Source organism: Hippocampus comes, unplaced genomic scaffold (assembly GCF_001891065.2).
Source record: "Hippocampus comes isolate QL1 unplaced genomic scaffold, H_comes_QL1_v1.1 scaffold2, whole genome shotgun sequence".
In the NCBI taxonomy this organism is placed as follows: Eukaryota; Metazoa; Chordata; class Actinopteri; order Syngnathiformes; family Syngnathidae; genus Hippocampus; species Hippocampus comes.
In genome coordinates this window covers 2,650,851-2,670,728 of record NW_017805139.1, presented here as the reverse complement: position 1 = coordinate 2,670,728, position 19,878 = coordinate 2,650,851, and the positions used below count along the sequence as shown (strand labels likewise).

Genomic DNA, 19,878 nt, shown 5'->3' with positions numbered 1-19,878 from the left:
ATGTGTAGGAAACATGAACAAATTGAAGATAAATTTAAGTCATGACAACAGCTGTTAATGTCGAAGCGACATATGCCATTAGTATTGCAACTAGTTGCAATACTAATGGATTATGTCATAGTTGAACTATGAGATCATAAAAGCTAAAAATCAGATGACCTCAGTTAACTGCAAGGAAATTGAAGGGAGTATCGCTGCTTTGACAGGATTTAAAGGGAGGAAATTACCAGACACCGTTAACTACATTCAGATGTCATGTCAAGTGACATAAATGGAAATTAATCAAAGGTCTTTTTATTAGGGGCTAAACTGAACCTGGGTATCACCCAGAATATGCGAATGCATTATCAACATTTATTGTAACTTTCTTCTGATTTATCCTGATGTCAATTTTGTTGAAAAATAGTACACTGTAAAATACAACCGACGACAATACATGACAATGGATCTGGCCTAATTGAACTAAATTTCAATACACCAAAAGGAAAAGACCTACAATATTCAAAACAGGATATCAAAATTTGTTGTGCATGCACAATGCACATTGGTAAAAATTTTCACCAGGAAACCAACAAGTACTCGTGGAATGCATTTGAAGGGAGGGAGGTACACAAGGGCATCCGGTGTAAAAACTGAGCTGCACAAATCATGCAGTAAGATTCTGCTGTGGTGTAAACAACCACATTTAGTGTATCTGACAACTTAAACATAACATAACATTTCACCTTGGATTGATTAGTGCATTTTTCCTTTCTCATGGTTTGTTCCATCCATTTCCCATAAGTGGGGTAGCTCGACGCTTGGGTTCATGGGACAAGAAGACCTGACTTGATGTGATAGGCGGGGTGCACCCTGGACTGATTACCTGCCAAGTTTCATTTTAGTGTTTGCCGAACCTTGTTATTGTGCCCTTTATGTGTTTTTTTCCCCCCCATTCATTTGCAAATGCTCAATAATTATGAAAGGATCCATCCTTTTTGCTTTCCAAAATTCCTTTGTATGTGAAATACAAGACAAATGTACCACCACTGTCAATGATGAACCAAATATGAGTTGAGATCAGAAAACATTTTACATTAGATGCTAAATGAAAACAAGCTGCCATAATGTATTGTGGAGTTTCACACCGCCAATCCCATAAATATCAATAGAATCTGCAATATAGTCCATGTAAAAATCTAATCAGAGTAGTTTCCATTCAGTCGGATTTGCATCAATTATTCATGGTAGCTCCTGTCGTCCATGCCGTTCATGGGATCGATGCCTCTGTAATGTGGATTAATACGAGCCCCCGGTCGAGTCCTGGCTGTACTAGACAAACTGCTGAAGCTCCTTCCTGGACCAAACTTTGCACTATCCCCATTGGACAATTATTGAGACCACATTGTGAGGGCGAGAGTCTGCGTCCATTTGTTTCTGGACTGTGCAGTTTGGAGTTTTGTCCTCAAGGTTGAAGTGTATTCCCTCATAAATATGTTCAAGAATGAGTTGCGCTGTATTCACTGACCTGATGTAATTCCAGTTCCTGAAGGTGCCGTGGTCTCTGTATGGAATCGATCAGGTTGATTGCAAGAACATACAACAGTTGTCATCCATCCGGCCGCTACGATAATGCAAAGAGCATTAAATATTCAGTTTAGAGGAAGTTGAGTGTCACTACATGATCAGATATATCAGCCTTGATATAGATTTATTGATGAGTCTTCTCAAGGCAAAGGAAAACACACACACACACACACACACACACACACACACACACACACACACACACACACACACACACACACACACACACACACACACACTAAAGCATTTAGACTCTAAGAGTAAAATTTTGTGTCTGACAGCGTTGTTTCACACATTATATCCAAAAGTGTTTGTAACTGGCTCAAACACCGCATATGACACGTCTGTCAGAAGCACTTCCTGGAAGTTTTAAATGAGAAACACAACAATCATTCAATCAATAAGTGAAGGCTTTTAGATGCTTTGTTGTTTCCTCTATTGAACCAAATAATTGATTGAACTCCTAAGCAGGTAAGAAGTCCAAACAGGCTGCTGGTAAATCTGATTAATAACCTACAGTTGGGAATCTCCTGCAGAGCAACTAATGCTATAGTGTGTTCTGGGCCATTTAGTTCAACGACAACAAGTCATGTCCACTACACACACACACACACACACACACACACACACACACACACACACACACACACACACACACACACACACACACACACCATACACAGGTGTGTTTATGTGTATAAGAGAGAGAGATCTATCTATCTATCTATCTATCTATCCATCTATCTCTATATAGCATTCACCCCCACAGTCACACGTACAAATAACTTAGAAGACAGTTCCAATTGACTTTGAGGTCACCTTCTCATCCCCCACCCATCTCACCCCTCCAGCTTGACACCGCTCCACCTCTTCACTTGAGACACCACAACGGAGAGGAGGAAACTGCCGCCCCCTATGGGATTTGAGACAGTGATTTCATAGGATGTACAACAACCTACCATTTGTCAGAAGCGGAGAGGTTGCAAGCTGGTCGCACATGTCCGTTAATGTGTAGACAACCAACATGGATGAAGAGCTGTGTTTGCGTCACTGTTCATAAGGTACGTTCATCTTTTGAATTAATTTCATTCATACAGCTTCACTTTAACTGCTGCTCGCAGTCTGGTCAGAGATACTGTTACCCAAAGACATCACCGGAGTCCTTATGAAGATTTTAATGAACAAAAAAATATAAAAAGCTATATTACATCAGTATATACACGGTGCTTTCGTCAGTAGTTGTAGATTTGCTTGCTTTTAAAAAGTTGATTAAAAGCTATTTTTACATGTTAAATTTCATGATGAAGAGAGTGACATGCTTATGCATTGCAACATTTGTGCAGTACTTATTGTTGAATGATCTGCCAAGCAAGACTGCTGTTCAAATTTAGGGTCAGGACCCACACGGGTTCCAGGGCTGTTACCAATTGTAGGTACCGGTAATTTTGTGCTTTTTGATTGCAATTATGACTGTCATGACTGGCAACCAGTCCAGGGTGTACCCTGTGCCCTACGCCCAAAGTCATTTGGGATAGGCTACAGCTCATCTCCGAAAAATAGATGGACGTTTTAATTTGCATTATCGTATGGCAACATTATGGCAATACATTTGCTATTTCTCAAGTTTGGGTGAAATGGTAATGAGCTAAGAAGGTTTGGGAATATTTTAGGACAAATAATAGGACTGAAATAACAAAAGTGCAGTTAGGTTGTATAAACGATTTAAATGTATATAAACAAACAATTTGTTATGGAGGTTCTTGTTCTTGCTTAGATATGTTTTTTTTTGTTTTTGTTTTTTTTTTTAATGACAGCAAGAGAAGAGGGAGCAGCCATGTCTGAGAAGAAACCCCGTTGCTCAGACACTCGTCCCAAATGCGACGTTCGGAGTTGGAGCGCCGACAGTTATGTTTGGCGAGGAAAGAAGCGATCAAGGAATTCTAGTAAGAGTTCAAGTCCTGGAGGCTTGGAGGCGGAGGTCTCAGAGGAACTTGGGGTACGGTCCACATCCTGCCCAAGGAGGCGCAGAGAGAGAAAGTGTAGCTGCAGCAGCAGTCTTGGGGAAGACATTGATGGCGTGTGCCGAAAGGCCTTGTCCAGGCGTTCTCTGCGGCAAAAGTTCCAGGATGCTGTGGGACAATGTTTGCCCTTGCGCTCGCATAATCCCCACCATCATCATCATCATCTTCATCACCATTATCTACAGGGAGCCTCACGTTCCTTTTCTGTGTTATTCTGGTCCAAACGCAAAATTCACGTCTCAGAGCTCATGCAAGACAAGTGCCCTTTCACTGCTAAATCTGAACTTGCCCGCAGTTGGCACTTTTTTAAAAACAATGCCACTCAAGCAAGTGCTCTCCTGGACCTTGAGGCTAACGTCAAGGCTAACAACCTATCTTCATGCAACTCACCACCACAGACACCTCTCTCCTGGGAGGAGATCTGCTGTTCCCCTGGGCCTGGAAGTATCACTCAGGAGGACTGGGACACTATTTGTCCACACGAACAAACAGAGGATAGCAGTAGCTACATCCTGGTCCCTGATCTCCTGCAAATAAACAATAGCTCCTGCTACTGGGGGGTGCTTAACCGTTTTGAGGCTGAGGAACTCCTGGAGGGCCAGCCAGAAGGAACCTTCCTTCTCCGAGACTCTGCCCAGGATGAGTTCCTTTTCTCAGTCAGCTTTCGACGTTACAGCCGTTCCTTGCACGCACGCATTGAGCAGAACGGAAAGCGTTTCAGCTTTGATGTGCGTGACCCATGCATGTACCGGGATGCCAGTGTGACAGGGCTGCTGAGACATTACAGTGACCCTGCCACTTGTCTCTTCTTTGAACCCCTCCTTTCCCAGCCGCTACCTAGAACATTTCCTTTTCCCCTCCAACACCTGTGCAGGGCTGTGATCTGCAGCTGCACCACCTACCAGGGTATACAGAAGCTTCCACTGCCCCCACAGCTCAGGAACTACCTCTGCCAGTATCACATCAAGTGTCAAGGGGCCTGTGCTCTGTGATTATTCATTCATTCATTTTCCGAACCGCTTTATCCTCACAAGGGTCGCGGGGGGTGCTGGAGCCTATCCCAACCGTCTTTGGGCAGTAGGCGGGGTACAACCTGAACCGGTTGCCAGCCAATCGCAGGGCACATAGAGACGAACAACCAGGGACAATTTAGAGTGTTCAGTCAGCCTACCATGCATGTTTTTTTGGAATGTGGAAGGAAACTGGAGGACCCAGAGAAAACCCACATAGGCCCGGGGAAAACATGCAAACTCCACACAGGGAGGCAGGAAATGGAAGTGAACCTTTTTGTTTCGCTCTTAATATATATGTATACATAAATTATACAGGATATACATGTTTATCCACCTTTTGAGTCACAATTTGGTCAATATCATATTTTATCAACAACCTATAGTATTGGTCAGTCCACCCATATGGGTGGTATTTTGACAAATTATTGATCAATCTAATGACTGGCTCTCTTTTAATGGCTGAACAAACATGCTGTTTTGGGGTCTCCTGAAAAGTAACTATTTTGGAGGTTCAAGGATTCGCCCCTGATAAAAAGGCACATGTCCATTTTTGTCATTTTCTTTGTCCGAAAGGCAGACACCCCATTTACGGGAAAAAAAAAAATAATAATAATAATAATAATATTAATGACAAAAATGGACAAACCAGGACAGCGACGATTTGATGGTTTTGCATTGAAGGCCTAGAAATGTTTTTCATACAAATAAATCTTTACGATAATTATGACGTAGGTACCGCGTTAACCACTCTTGTGTACTAATTATCTGAAGATGATAAACAGAACACAACTTTGGTCAAAGTTGATTAATGTCACCTTGTAGAATATTGGTTGAGTAAAATGCATAAAGTATCTCACGTTTGCTGTAGTATCAAAAGTAATTTCCTAATATTAAATGTACTTCATAGGAAGTGTAGCGCCCTCAGGATGCAGCATGAATGACGACACGAAGTCCACGATAAAAATACAGGGTTTATTCCTGGCAACCCGTGAGAACTGGTCCCACGAACACGAAACATACAAACAAGTGGCATTACGTACCAAATAAAAGACAAAACTACAAAGACAATTGATTTAACATAAAACACACAAACCTCGTGGGCTCACACCCATAAGGGGCTAAACTTCAGCCGAAATGCTGCCCGTCGTCAACTTGCCTCAGACAAGTACAAGTATTGAAAGGAAAACTGCGTGTCTTGCCAAACAGGACAACACTTTGGGCTCTGCGGTTCAGGCCTTATGTCAACAAACAATTCTTTTGATTTAATTTTGTTGTAAGAATTAACGAAGATGGTTCGGAGAAACGTATCGGTGTCCGGATTATTGTCGTTGACAATATGTGAAAATTGAAAGAAATATAAACAACAAAGTCAATTTGCACTTAAGTAGAGTAATTACATAATTGTATTTTTATTTGTAATTTGTTACATACATTACAGGACAGGTCACCGCAGTAGGAACACAACTCAATCCTCCTGTAATCAGCTGCTTCCAGTCTACACTTAATTCATTGCAAAACTAATTACTATGCCATCCCTACAAGCAAGTGATATCTTGTGAGGGTGACTTTCAACGAGAAAGATGCCGTTTCTCTCTGGCCAACAGTATACAGTACTGGTGTATTGGGATGTTGAGGGTCAGAGAACTTAAGTGCTTACAAGATTCCAGGCAATATTTTGATGTCAATTACTCTTAATTATCAGCCTAAATGTGGTACTCTTCTAAACTGTAGTACTCAGAACAAGTGATTTTGCATCTTAATTATCCTCAGAACCCAAACCAAATCACTCTCTAGTGGCTTTGATTGGAAACTGTGGTGAGAGTGTGTGCCTTGTTGATCTTTCAGCTTTGTCAGATTTTTTCCTCCGCATGGGCAAGTGCAAGGCAAAATGATGTGCTTCATTAAAACTATTAAAACTACAAGAAAAAACGTAATCTGTCTCAGACTCTTTTGATGGCTGGAATGATGGATGGATGGATCGATGGATGAATGGATGGATTGAAATAATATTTTTTAAAAATACACTCACAGAAGAAGCCAGTGAATGCATTCTCCTGTACAGCCACTAGATGGCAATATAAATCATCAAATTGTTGATGAAGCTGTTATAGAAGGCCTTTCCCTGGTCATGCTTTTTAAGATAAGATAAGATAAGATAAGATAAGATAAGATAAGATAAGATAAGATAAGATAAGATAAGATAAGATAAGAAAACCTTTATTAGTCTCGCAATGGAGAAATTCCCAATTCACAGCAGCAAAGTTATGAATGGAAGAAGTAGAACAACAAAATATAGGAGCTGCTGGAAAGGCAGCCACTCACGCGGCGCCATCTTGAAGTCAAAATAACAAAAATAACACAACACAACACATAATGGGTATTTTAGAATCATTTGGCCCCGTTGAATTCAAAGCATTAGTAGTTAACTTACTGGTGCATGGAGGACTAGGTATACATTATTAATCTAATCTTCAAATCCTCCTGTCCAAATACTGGAATCAATGTGATATTCCCTCTCATCTTAAACTGTATCCACCATATTAATGAACAAAACAATAAATGCAATTCATGATGCTTCAGTGGTATTTGTGTTTCTGCGCTTTCCGTTGTTGGGATAGATTTAAATGCTGTAAGAGTCATACTTCTTTGTTTATGTGACAACTGCTGGGCATGTCAGAGTTAGACAGGTTAATGACAAGGAAAATTCTGCTTTTGCTATAAAAACAATCCACCTTGCTCGCTGCAAAGGACACTTCTAAATGTCAGGGCTGCATTTGAGCAAATAGAGAAACAAGGACATGAAATATCCAATTTCCTACCCAAATTATGTGGAATCCTAATGCACGTCATTCAGCTTCTCTCTCTTCCAAATGACTATTGAAAAGTCAAATATATGAACACAAAAGTTTAAATCACAAAATCCCTTAAAATCTGATTTTCAATAATTAGTCAGTGTCAAGTTTTTTGTTTCCTTGGAATGGGGCAAAATCCTGCAGGGTGGGAAAAAATTATAACCAGTGCGACTGATTTTTTTTTTAAGCCACTTGTAAACTTTACGTGCATACGTTCCATTTTGTAGTCATATATTTTTAAAGAGTTCATTACTGTAAAACAAACTAGTATCATTTATTGTTTCAATCAGTTGTCGACTGGTTAACCCATCCCATGTTTTGCCTAAAACACTCACGCCAGTCAGTCATACACACAGCATAAATGTTCTCTGTCGGTTCCTGTATGCTATTAGATTTCACTGATGTGCTTTTTAGACACCCAGCTGTCTGCCAACGGAGGAGTTCCTGTTGAACAGATCACATTGTCCCCTGAGGTGGAGCTCAAAGTGGTGAGTGAGTGGAGAGTCAACACATGGCGTGTTGTCTTTTCCAGACACAGGAAGGACTCAGTCAATATTGTACCGGAATACATACATGCATGCATATGGCACTTTGCAAAACTCTTAGGCATTATTCGATTTAACGTTTGCTGTAAAAAACATGTGTAACTACAATTTAAAGAGCTCATTCAGTAGAGCCCAGTGTGGTTGGACTCTTCCCAATCGAATAAATGAAGAAGATTTAAGTCTATTCATTCTGTGACATATTATTCTGTTGGGGTAGACAGGTCCACTAATGTAACAGTGACTCACATGGTGAAAGTATTTGCCCTTTGTATTTGTATTTGCCCTTTCATCCAGATCCTTAACGTGTAGTAAATTCTTCCTTGGTCCATACACCACCACTGTTTTATTAAAAAGAAAAAAAAGGGAAAAAAAGATTTTTGGTATTTCTACTACTATTTACTGTTTTGTCCAACTTGTTTCTGCAGAAAGGCTTATCAGATCAACACATCTAATATATCCATCCATCCATTTTCTGATCCGCTTTTATCCTCACAAGGGTCAGGGGACACCCTGAACCGGTTGCCAGCCAAGCCAATCGCAGGACACACAGAGACTAACAACCATCCCCGCTCATACCTAGGGACAATTTTGAGTGTTCAATCAGCCTGCCATGCATGTTTTTGGAATGTGGGATGAAACCGGAGTACCCGGAGAAAACCCACGCAGGCCCGGGGAGAATATGCAAACTCCACAATGCCGGAGCTGGAATTGAACCCGATACATCTGCACTGTGAGCTTGTGAGGTCGACGTGCTAACCAGTCGACCACCTGGCCACCCACATCTTTAATTTAAAAAAAAAAGAGAGAGAGAGAGAGAGAGAGAGAGAGAGAGAGAGAGAGAGAGAGAGAGAGAGAGAGAGAGAGTGGGGGGTCGGGGGCTGGTAGTCGAGTGATTAGCACGTTGACTTCACAGTGCAGAGGTACAGGGTTCAATTCCAGCTCTGGCCTTCCTGTGTGCAGTTTGCATGTACCCCCCCCCGTATATACAGTATGTACTGTATATCTCAGTCGCGAAATGACTGTCTGTTAGATAGTGAGCTTGCTTTCAAAAATCACACTATTTCTTCCGGAAAACTATTCTGTGTGTATTATTCATAACCATCACGTGGAGAAAGTGATAGAATATTTTGAATGATTCCACTTTGTCAATAAAGTATTGTAAATATTATTCTTGTAACTATGACATAATGCTTTTGACGTCTGGGCATGACGGTGAGGTAAAAGACCAAGAAGAATAGACTTTCGAGGATTTAAAACATACCGTGAATATCATTCCCATTAATGGAGCGTGTTTTGTGGTTTTGGTACGTTGGAACTCCACGTCGCTTTAACGAAGTGGGCGTTTCTGATGTGACGCCATCACGTAGTTGGCGGGACAGGCTACGCCGGTTTGTTATTTTCAACGAAACGCGGGAGATTCGGTGGAGGAAGATTAACAACACTGAATCGTCTTCCGGTTGTGAGTTGAAATTGTACGTTGTGAATTTATCACAAAGCATTTTGTAGGCTCAGTTCTATCATCAAGTGATGATGTTAAAGACGGTTTTACGTGTGATGAATATGCTCGCTTGTTTTTGTGTTAGTCGTCCTTCCTCTGTTAGCTTACCTCAGAAGTAACAGCAGTGACGCTTACCAAATGTTCATGGACAGTAACGTGTTTTAGAATAGAAAAAAAGTCAACCAACTTTTGATTGTTTTGCTCCTCTTCTCTTTTGTTAGCTTGTCGAAAATGCCTTGTGAAAGGAAGCCGATGCGCTACGGGCATTCAGAGGGACACACCGAAGTCTGCTTCGATGACACTGGAAAGTATGTCAACTTGATTACGTAGTTTAGATGTTATTCTTGTTTATTATGTGTAACTAGTAGTACATGATGATGTTATCAGCACTATCAAGATGTTTAGTTTTTGTTTTTTTTAATTGCGGCACTGGACAACTGTTTCCCAATGCACTTTAACATTTGGTCCAAACAGTACTCCAGGACATTGCAATTTACGCGACAGGAAATTTCTGTAGGACGTGCACGCCGGTCATTTTCACTGGGCGATTGAAACGAAAACTCCTCCACACATTTGTTTGTCCTTAAATATTTTTTCACAATTGACCTCAAGTCCCAATTTTTATGCAGCACAGGTATTTCTTAGCGTTGATTTATTGTAAAGCCCGTTTTAACAACTACACTTACATGCTGTAAATGATGGGAGTAAAAACAGCACATTTCACGCAAGAAAAAGTACAATATAAGTCTTTACACTTTCAGTTTTTGTCCAATGGCGGAAAATTTAACAACAGACCATTAAACAAATGAACGTACCAGTTGTGTTTATTTTGTTGCCCTGTTTCACAAAGAAACCAAAAATTAAAAAGCTTAGTGAGGAAGTTTTTTGCATGGTTATTAAGAACATCTGCAATTTTGACCACTTTAACTTCAGTCCTCTGCTGCTAAAAAAAACTTCTTCCCAGATTCATAGTGACCTGTGGGCACGATGGAGATGTTCGGATATGGGAGAATCTGGACGATGACGATCCAAGGTTCATCACAGTCGGCGAAAAAGCTTATTCTTTGGCACTCAAGGTTGATCATTTTTACAAATTATCTTTTTGAATTTGTTAAAAAAAACATGAATTGTGATTCATTTTCATGAAACAATTTATGTGGTCACTTGCCACATGCTCTGTATTCAGAATGGCAAGCTAGTGACGGCAAACTCCAGTAACGCAGTTCAGATTCACACGTTTCCTGATGGTGAGCCGGATGGTATCCTTACTCGGTTCACGACCAACGCCACACACGTCACATTCAACACCAGTGGATCCAAAGTTGCTGCTGGCTCCAGGTATGAAAACAAATTGCCTTAAATGATGTAACCTGATCATTTGCAGAGCACTTTGACTATTTCAAGATGACCGTTTTTAAATCTTATGTCATCAATGCACATAATCTTCATTTACTGACCTCCACACTACCTTAATTTATTATATGTGTGTGTGTGTGTGTGTGTGTGTGTGTGTGTGTATATATATATATATATATATATACATACACACAGATTTTGCAGCTGCTCTGGTCATTCAAATTGAGTATCAGAGCGGCGTCTGCGTCATTCGCGCAACAACTAACGTCATGAAGACATCAGCTCAAAGCACTGCTATTTTTATCAGCCTTTTCTATCGCTATATCTGTCTCATCTGGTGGCCGACTACAGGACCGTAACTCTGCAACATAAAACTTACAGGGTGTGAAGTTGTCTGCATTTTTCATGTTCAAATAATAGTCACGTTTATTATTCACAAACTTTTCACCATTCCAGTTGAGTTACTCATTTTAATGCATTGTATTTACCTGTAGTGTGAGCAAAGCCTGTAGTTCCTGCTTCGTGATTGACTGCTGATGATGATCAGAGTCATGGCGTGACGCTGACCATCTTAAGTGGTCCAGAAAATGAATAGAAGGTTGTTAATCTAATGTGAAATATAATATTATGGTTGACTGACTTTTGATTGGCTGATTCCGCAAGTTAAGAGTCTCATTAATGTCAATTGTGCATGTGCTACCAAGCTTCTGCAACTATGTTGAGGAATAAACGTTAACGGAAAATTTTGTAGTCGACTTGGATTCATTTAGTTTTGCTGTCACTGCACTTGCTCAGCAGCGACACAAAATCTTTCAATAGAGCTTGTTGCTTTTATATACAGCACATTGGTGTGCGTTGAATAAAATGTGAGAGTTTCCAGCTGCTTGTCCATATTCCCATCTCAGCTTTTCCCCTCAAGATATTCAGAACAACCAGAGCTGAAAGATGAGCAAATGTCGCTTTTACTTTGTCAAACCATGCACGTCTGCTATGCTTAGGCTTCAACTTTGGCGGCTCGAAAGGAAATCTTGCATGTCACATTAGTTGAATTCAGTTTTAAGCGTCTTATGACTCACCGGGAAATGACGTTTTTATGTTGAAGATTATTCTTCTGGTACAGAATGCCCCTCACTCATTGATGTGCTTAAATCACATTTCCGGCACACAGACAGAATAGCACATAGATCGGTTTATGATGAGCTGTGATTGGAGATGTCTGCCTGCTATCAGAATTGATTTGTGCAGAGCATGGGTCTTTATTGATGCTGGCATTTTCACACTGGTATATTTTTGATGTTGTATCGATTTTTAAGAAATGCAGTCATTTCAGGCATTTGGCACCTGTTAAACACTGAAGTAAATTAGAATTTTTCACTGCTGACATGCCTACTGTTTGTGGAAACCAGATTGCCAGCAAGTTATCAGTCTGCACATCCTCATTTGTCATTTCTCTCCTTTCCTCAGTGACTTCTTGGTGAAAGTGGTGGAAGTGTCAGACAGCAGCCAACAGAAAACCCTCCGGGGCCATGAAGCCCCTGTACTCAGTGTCACCTTTGACCCCAAAGGTGACTTTCTGGTGGGTACATTTAGCCTACTGAGTGTATTTCATTTGAGTTTAAAGAAAATAAACTGCTAATTTAATAATATTATGGACATCACACTACAAAAGTGAATCGGTGGTTGGGAAATCAGGGTGCTTCATGTCACTTAGTTTGACCGGCCTGGAAATAGACCGGCCATTCAAGAAAAAGAATACATCACAAAACGGCCGATGGCCAACACCCCGCTGGCGCCCATCAAAGTGCGGAGTGGTGACGTCAAACTCTCAACGTGCTGGACGGCGCCTCCCTTCCGACATTGTTACTATAGCAACTTTTCAGATGGGTCATTAATGTGGCCTGGTCTGAACAAGCCCAGATCCTATTTGGACACTTACTAAAACAGTGTGGACAGTCACCCTAATAATCGCATTTGAGGAGAAATTGTAATTGGAATCAGATATTCCTGCAGTCTAAACGCAGTCTAAGCACGATAAAGAGATAAGGGAAAAATGCTTATTCATGGTTTGATTGTGACTGGCGGCAAGGTGGACGACCAGTTAGCACGTCGGCCTCACAGTGCAAAGGTGCGGGGTTTGATTCTGGCTCCGGCTTTTTTTTTTCTGGAGTTTGCATGTTCACCACGTGACTGCATGGATTTTCTCCGGATAGTCCGGTTTCCTCCCACGTTCCAAAAACATGCTTGGCAGGTTAATGGAATACTCGAAATTGTCCCTGTGTGAGTGTGAGCGCGAATGTTTGTTGGTCTATGTGTGCCCTGTGATTAGCTGGCAACCAGTTCAGGGTGTCCCCTGCCTGTTGCCAGAAGACTGCTGGGATAGGCTCCACGTACGCCCGCAACCCTCGTGAGGATAAGCGGATTAGAAAATGAATGCCTGGATGGTTTGATTGTGTGCAAGGCAGCGAAGGTGTGGATGTCGCGGAATGAAAATGCAGGACCCTTTAATTTTGCATCATATTTACAATGTCATTTTGTCCTTGACAAAAAGAAAAAGTGTTCAACGTGCAGGGATGATGGGCATGAGAGTATGATAGTAGGTTTGAGTACTTGAGTTTACATCATTGAATAAATGCACTTTTGAAATCAATGAATCATCATTTTTTTAATCAATCGGGATTTCAATATCAATCAAAATAATTCAGATTAATTTTATTCCATAATCAGCTAACCTTACCAAGCGGAACTATTTCTTTCTCTGACCATGTCAGTCGATGTTCCAAGCTTGCCAAGCTTTTTAGCATACGTGAGATGTAAACCAACGACGGTCACTCATTGGTGTAATTGATATGTAATCCCCAACCCACTGCAACGGTATACTGTCTCTTCTCAAATGGAATTCCTCCCCATGCTGGGAAGTAATTACTGAAGACCTTGATTCTGCCCCATTGTTTGTTTCTTATTCCTTGACTGATGCAGCCAGAAAACGTGATTTTTGCATGGTACTACTTTGAAATGAAGTACCATGAAAAGAGATAATAATTAGCAAAGCCAAAAGTTCTTTACAGTGGAAAAGCAGCCTTTGAGTCCTGTGAGTAGTAACTGTCCATCCACTAGATATATTGGCGTTTTACTTATGTGACACTCTGATACGAGCGAAGGGACACACGCAGTATGTACGAGCAGTCCGCGCCTTGGCGGTCCATTCGATTGGATGAACTGGCAAGGTGCGGCCTGCGTCTGATTTCTGTCGGAACGTGCGTCTTCGTTGACTGCCACCATATTTTTCTATCTAATAACAAATCATTCAATGTAACATATTGTATATGAGGACCTTCAAAATGAAATGCGATCCAGGCATAGTTCATATCATTGGGGGAGCCCACACATCATTATATAATGCATCAATGCATATACAATCATCATCATTTGCTGGGGTGAGGAGTTAACTTTTTTTTTTCTCATGCTACACATCATTCCACATTCTGAACCGCTTAGCCTTACTCCGGTCGTACATGGACAAATTGGTACAGAACAATACACACGTTGATGCAGTTAATACACGCTGGCATGCAAACCCAACAAGCACTTGTAGCACAAAATGATCATTAAAGCACAGTTGCAGTACAAAGTGAATTAAATTATTTTTAATTGATTTGCTGACTTTATTAATGTCGATGGCTGTTAGTAACGTCTAAAAAAATTAAAATGTACACATCCCTTTAGATTGTTTCTTCTTTCTTTTGTAAGAAAAATGCTTGATCTTCACTGAACCCATAGAAATATCATTATCGAGATAGTGTATCTGGCAAAAATATTGAGATCATACATTTTAGCCATATCGTACAGCCCTAGATTGATTCCCTTTCCTGTCATCTCTTATGTAATTGAATAAATACCGGATGACAAAGAAGTCTGTTTCATTTGCATCTGGTTGAAGGTGAACCACAAATGTTTCTGTTAAGATAAAAATCTAATGAACGTATTCTTGGATTTTGATCATTTTCTTCATTTAAAAAAAAAGGTGACACCGGCATTTTGGTTATCACCGATTTAATATCTAACGGCTTCTTGAAAATTGCAGCCCGTGTTATTACATATTGTGTTCTAGAACACATACATACATACAAAATGTGCCGTTTTCACATTATGATTTAAAAATGTTTTATGTATATAATACACAAATGAATAAAAATGTTATTTGCAGCCATCCTTCAAACACCATGGCGTCCGTCACCTGTGCCTAACTTGCACCAAAGTGCCACACTTGTTTATAGGGTATGATTTGAATGTTTAAGCCGCCTTTTTCATTTCTTTCATATTTCATTTTAATGTGCTCTTTTACACAACCGCTTACGGTAGTTAGCTTGGGCCTTCGGCTCCAGTTTGTGTGTATTAAGCAGAGCTGTATCATCAATTTCTATCAAACGCTTCTTTCAACAGGCGTCTGCCAGCTGTGATGGCTCAGTCGTTGTGTGGAATATTGAGGAGCAGGTACATTAAAGCCCAACACTTGTCCACATAATGTTGTTTCATTCTGTGCCTGGTCTGTCTGATTGGATTTTGTGCATCAATTCAGGCTCAGGTGATCAGCTGGCCTGTGCTGCAGAAGACCAATGATGTCAGCAATGCAAAATCGTTGTGTCGCCTAGCCTGGCAACCTCGCACAGCAAAGGTTAAGAGACCAAACTGTTCATTTTGCCTTGTTGTTAATTATCTAATGACATATGCACGTTGTCGGTCATTAGTTTTTGGCGGTTCCTGTGGAGACCAAAGTTCATCTGTACGAGAGAGAGTCCTGGAATCATGTGACCACGCTGTCTGATGATCTGCTTAATCAGGTGAATTTCACACGCCTTTTTTATTTGTTTTATAGAGGCGGTACAGAGCTGTCTTTAACAATATTTTTATTAATTCAGTTGTAATTTCCGATGGTGTACAATTGCACATCTTTATATCGATAATAAAAGTATTAGAGCAATTTGTAGAATATTGAACAGGATTATGTATGATATGAAAAATATACTTAACCTAAATATTTTTGTTGTAAATTATATTGAAACGTATAATTATAGAGGAGATGACAACCAGCTTCATCAACCAATATTTGTAAGTGTAGGCGCTGATCTGTGAAAAGATATTCCAGATTTAGGACCATATGGTGACGCTTTGACTACATTGATGGAGAGAAATTCATCCTCTATGTTCTGTACAACAATGTAAGGCTATGGTCACACTTCAGGTCAATTCCGATTTTTAATGTATTTATTTTAAAATTTTTACCCACATGTGAAATGTATCTTTTTTCCCTCCATGCAATGTGAACAGTATAGTTCAATTATTTATTTATTTATTTTTAAATCAGACCTAGTCCTCTTTTCCATGTGTACTTCTATGCGATGTATCTGCGGTATTGACCCTTGGTTTGCACTCATTTGACCTACACATCATCAAAAGCCAAATATGGAGTCCGCTCAGGCGGGAGAGAGTGCTTGGGAGACACTTCACATTTGTCCTTGCATGTTGTTTATTGTCACAGCTTTAATTTTATATTTGACTTTAATTCAATCCCACTTGAAACCCAAAGCATAAAATAAACATTGGTGGTAAGAGTAATAATTCAGAGACGCAGACAATTTATTTGTTACGCAGAGCAGTGACGAGATGTCGCCATGGAATAGGTTCAGATTAAGATCAAGGAGCGTCTTCTATCTCAATTCCCCAAAATATTTCTACCTCCTCCCGCCTCACTTCTGTCAGTCTGAGATGAATCCCTGTGCACGGAACCGTATTTACTTCTGTAAACACTATTTATCGCAACGCAAGTGTAATTTAAAAAGAATAACAACAAACTGGCAAGTATAGCTGTTTTTAAAGAATATATTATTTTTAGAACAGTCCTGCGGGCTACTCAAGTGATCATTGGATATGAAATTACAAAAAAAAACTAACATATAAAAATGATGTTGATCTTGATGTTTGATTACCTGTTCATGTTAAATAAAATAGGTATTCTTCACAATGTTGACTGTATTTGCTTTCAGCCCATCAATGTGGCAGCATGGTCTCCATGTGGAAACTTCCTGGCAGCTGCCAGCGTCGGGGGATTCATAATAGTGTGGGACATTGAAAGCAAACTGTGTGTAGAGAGGTATGTAATACATGTTTGATCCAGTCAATTTTGGACAAAAACTGAAATTGACTAAATCAGTATCTGAACAATGGATATTCTTTTTAACCCAGTAGATCTTTTCTATTTGAAACCATTTAATAATAATAAAAGATGACCCTTGGAGTTCTTTTGTTCAAGTTGCCTTGTCTGCTCCACAGGCAGAAGCATGAGAAGGGCTTCACAGTGTGCGGTTTAGCCTGGCACCCATCCGGCAGTCAAATTGCTTACACGGACACTGAGGGCTGCCTGGGCCTGCTGGAGGGCTTCAGGGCATCCGTGCCTACAACCAACACTCCCAAGGTAACGCTCTGTTGTGTCTAAGCATTTGATTCTTGTCTCACCAAAAATAACGCTGAGTGCTGTGTTTAAATTCCATGTCAATGTTCTGCACCTACCTGTAATTATCACACTTCTGCTTCAAGAGGCGCTAGAAACGTTTGAGCTGCAATAATTTCCGGTATTTACCACAAGGTCTCCCATGCATAAGACAATGTGAATTTGAATTAAAATTAAATCTGTGTTCCCCAGCTCTTTGTGGTAGATAGGCACCGGAGAGGAATAGGAAAATCTGCAACACCCAAATGATTTATAATTGCTTATAGATGCCACAACATGGCAGCAAAGCACTACATGAACCTCCTAAATTCTTTTAGGAGAGGTTTCAATTATTCCCATTTTTTTCACGAGTCATGTCACCCACTAATATCCGAGGTTTACTCTGACTACAACACACAGCTTGAAAGCAACCTGTTATTAATTTTTAATTTAATTATATTTTTCTTTGTGCGACAATTAACCTGTTCTGGACTTCCATCAGGTGCCTGCAGGAAAACCTGAGAGAGGCTATGAAGATCTATTTGACGATGAGGATGATGACCAGGTCATGGATGAAGGATGCAGTGATGCTAACTCCCCTGCTAAGAAAGCAGCCAGTGGAGTCCAAGCAGATGAGGAGGACGATGATGATTTCGTCATACCTGCTACAGGGCGGGTGAAGAACAGAGGAGCCATACTGGATGATGAAAATTCACTTGGTGAGTGTTTGGTGCATAAGCATGACACCTCCTGTTTTAGAAGATATCGGCGGCTTGGAAGTCCGAACCGTACGCGGCGAGTGGTTTAGTAGTCCACAAAAGTCAACCATGCTAAAAGGTTGGTCGCCAAGCACCCGCAACGTCAGTGGTGAAGTCAGATCGCATCGTTTGAGCCCATGGCTCCTCTCTGGCAAAAGGTTTGCACTTTTCCTTTCTTTTCAGCGCAGCCGTCTTCATTGGCTTTCAGAACTTTGCTGTACCCATGACCGTCCTTTTTTTTTTTTTTTTTTTTTCCAATCAACATAGCTTATCAGTCGGTCTGGCTGGGGGCGGCAAAAAATTAGCTGGAGGTGGCCGCCACGCACCCTGTTTTTTCATCTGATTGTTTTATATTCCCACAGTATACTAGAAGACAAAGAAAACTATTTAGTGTAATCATGACCTCAGAACCGTGTTCGCAAAGGTAGACGACAGCGTCTTCTCACTTGTAAAAATATTCGGGTTACGTCGCTGCCATAGGAGCAGAACTCTATTGTAGACGGGACCCCCCCCCCCCCCCACACGTACTTACAGCATTACTATGGTAATGCAAAAACACCTTTAGTACTCTAAAATATTACATGAACACATTGGACTACAGGTTGTGTGAAGTACTTGTACGAACCTTTTGTTGTTTATTATTATATCTGTTGCAGTCTCTAATTATGTCACTTCACAGATTCAGGCTCATTAAAGTTTGGTCGACCTAAATTTGGAGACGACAATGATGATGATGCTGACAGTGCCGTGATGACTGCCGGTCCTCTGCCTGCCACCTTGCGGCCTGTCTATGAAGGGCCACAACCAACACCACCCCAGAAAGCTTTTCAACCAGGCTCCACCCCAGTCCATCTCACTCACCGCTTCATGGTAGGTAACGATGTTGCGTTTTGAACTATTCATCAAGAAAAAGTTTCAGTTGTAGCTTACCATAAATATGTTTCTCGATTTTCTCTCTCTCATTCAGATGTGGAACTCTGTCGGGACAGTGCGAGGCTACAATGACGAGCAGGACAATGCCATCGACGTGGAGTTTCACGACACAGCTGTACACCACGCCATGCACCTTACTAACTCGCTGGGCCACACAATGACTGACGTTTCCCAGGAGGCCGTACTGCTGGCCTGTGCCAGCACAAATGAGCTTGCAAGGTATGCTCACTGGTGTCCAGTGTCAGATGATTTTTTTTAAACTGACAAGTGGAGCCTGGAGTAAGCGAGATTTGACAGAGCTCATCTAGCATAGTTTTGTCAGAATCCAAGGACTATTTGACCATTTTTACAATTTTAAATAGGAGGTAGCTGTTCGAGCAGTAAAGGCCGCACTTCCCTGTCACCAGACACCTACTCTGTTTCTCAGCCTCATTGGTTATATAGGTGTGTTAGTAAATGTCCACATGCTTTAATAGCAATTTACACTGCAGTTTCTTTGCTCTTTTAGTAAAATACACTGCCTTCACTTCTCATCATGGGACACCAACAAAGAGTGGATGGTTGACTTGCCTCAGGGTGAGGACGCAAGGGCATTGTGTCTTGGTCAAGGCTGGGCGGCAGTGGCCACCAGCACACTCATCGTCAGGCTTTTCACCATTGGGGGAGTTCAGAGGGAAATCTTCAGTCTGCCAGGAGCTGTTGTGTGTATGGCGGGACATGGAGAGCAGTTGCTCATCGTATACCATAGAGGTGCATGCACATTCACACACACACACACACACACACACACATATATAAAATACACTAAATGCATCTTTATGGGTACGGTATGTTTTTTGTCCCACCCTCCCC

At 40.9% G+C, this 19,878-nt stretch overlaps 2 protein-coding genes across 4 annotated transcripts in view; both read left to right on the top strand.

The window, feature by feature from the left end:
* The first annotated feature begins 2,418 nt into the window (after positions 1-2,418).
* Positions 2,419-4,627, top strand: socs4 (suppressor of cytokine signaling 4). Its single transcript, XM_019867226.1, has 2 exons — positions 2,419-2,627; positions 3,381-4,627. The coding sequence occupies exon 2, from the start codon at positions 3,401-3,403 to the stop codon at positions 4,577-4,579; it is 1,179 nt and encodes a 392-aa protein (XP_019722785.1). The 5' UTR covers positions 2,419-2,627; positions 3,381-3,400; the 3' UTR covers positions 4,580-4,627.
* A 4,724-nt stretch (positions 4,628-9,351) lies between these two features.
* The window catches only part of wdhd1 (WD repeat and HMG-box DNA binding protein 1), a 21,032-nt gene continuing 10,505 nt past the window's right edge, over positions 9,352-19,878 (top strand). For 2 of the 3 annotated variants that reach the window (XM_019867567.1, XM_019867569.1), the window contains exons 1-14: positions 9,352-9,469; positions 9,717-9,803; positions 10,460-10,571; positions 10,682-10,833; positions 12,316-12,427; positions 15,292-15,342; positions 15,428-15,523; positions 15,597-15,689; positions 16,893-16,999; positions 17,179-17,320; positions 17,838-18,054; positions 18,773-18,963; positions 19,061-19,245; positions 19,535-19,776. In XM_019867567.1, the coding sequence (XP_019723126.1) occupies positions 9,727-9,803; positions 10,460-10,571; positions 10,682-10,833; positions 12,316-12,427; positions 15,292-15,342; positions 15,428-15,523; positions 15,597-15,689; positions 16,893-16,999; positions 17,179-17,320; positions 17,838-18,054; positions 18,773-18,963; positions 19,061-19,245; positions 19,535-19,776 (1,777 nt within the window). In that variant the 5' untranslated portion in view covers positions 9,352-9,469; positions 9,717-9,726. The remainder of the gene's footprint in view (positions 9,470-9,716; positions 9,804-10,459; positions 10,572-10,681; positions 10,834-12,315; positions 12,428-15,291; positions 15,343-15,427; positions 15,524-15,596; positions 15,690-16,892; positions 17,000-17,178; positions 17,321-17,837; positions 18,055-18,772; positions 18,964-19,060; positions 19,246-19,534; positions 19,777-19,878) is intronic. The other variant, XM_019867568.1, reaches the window with a different exon arrangement.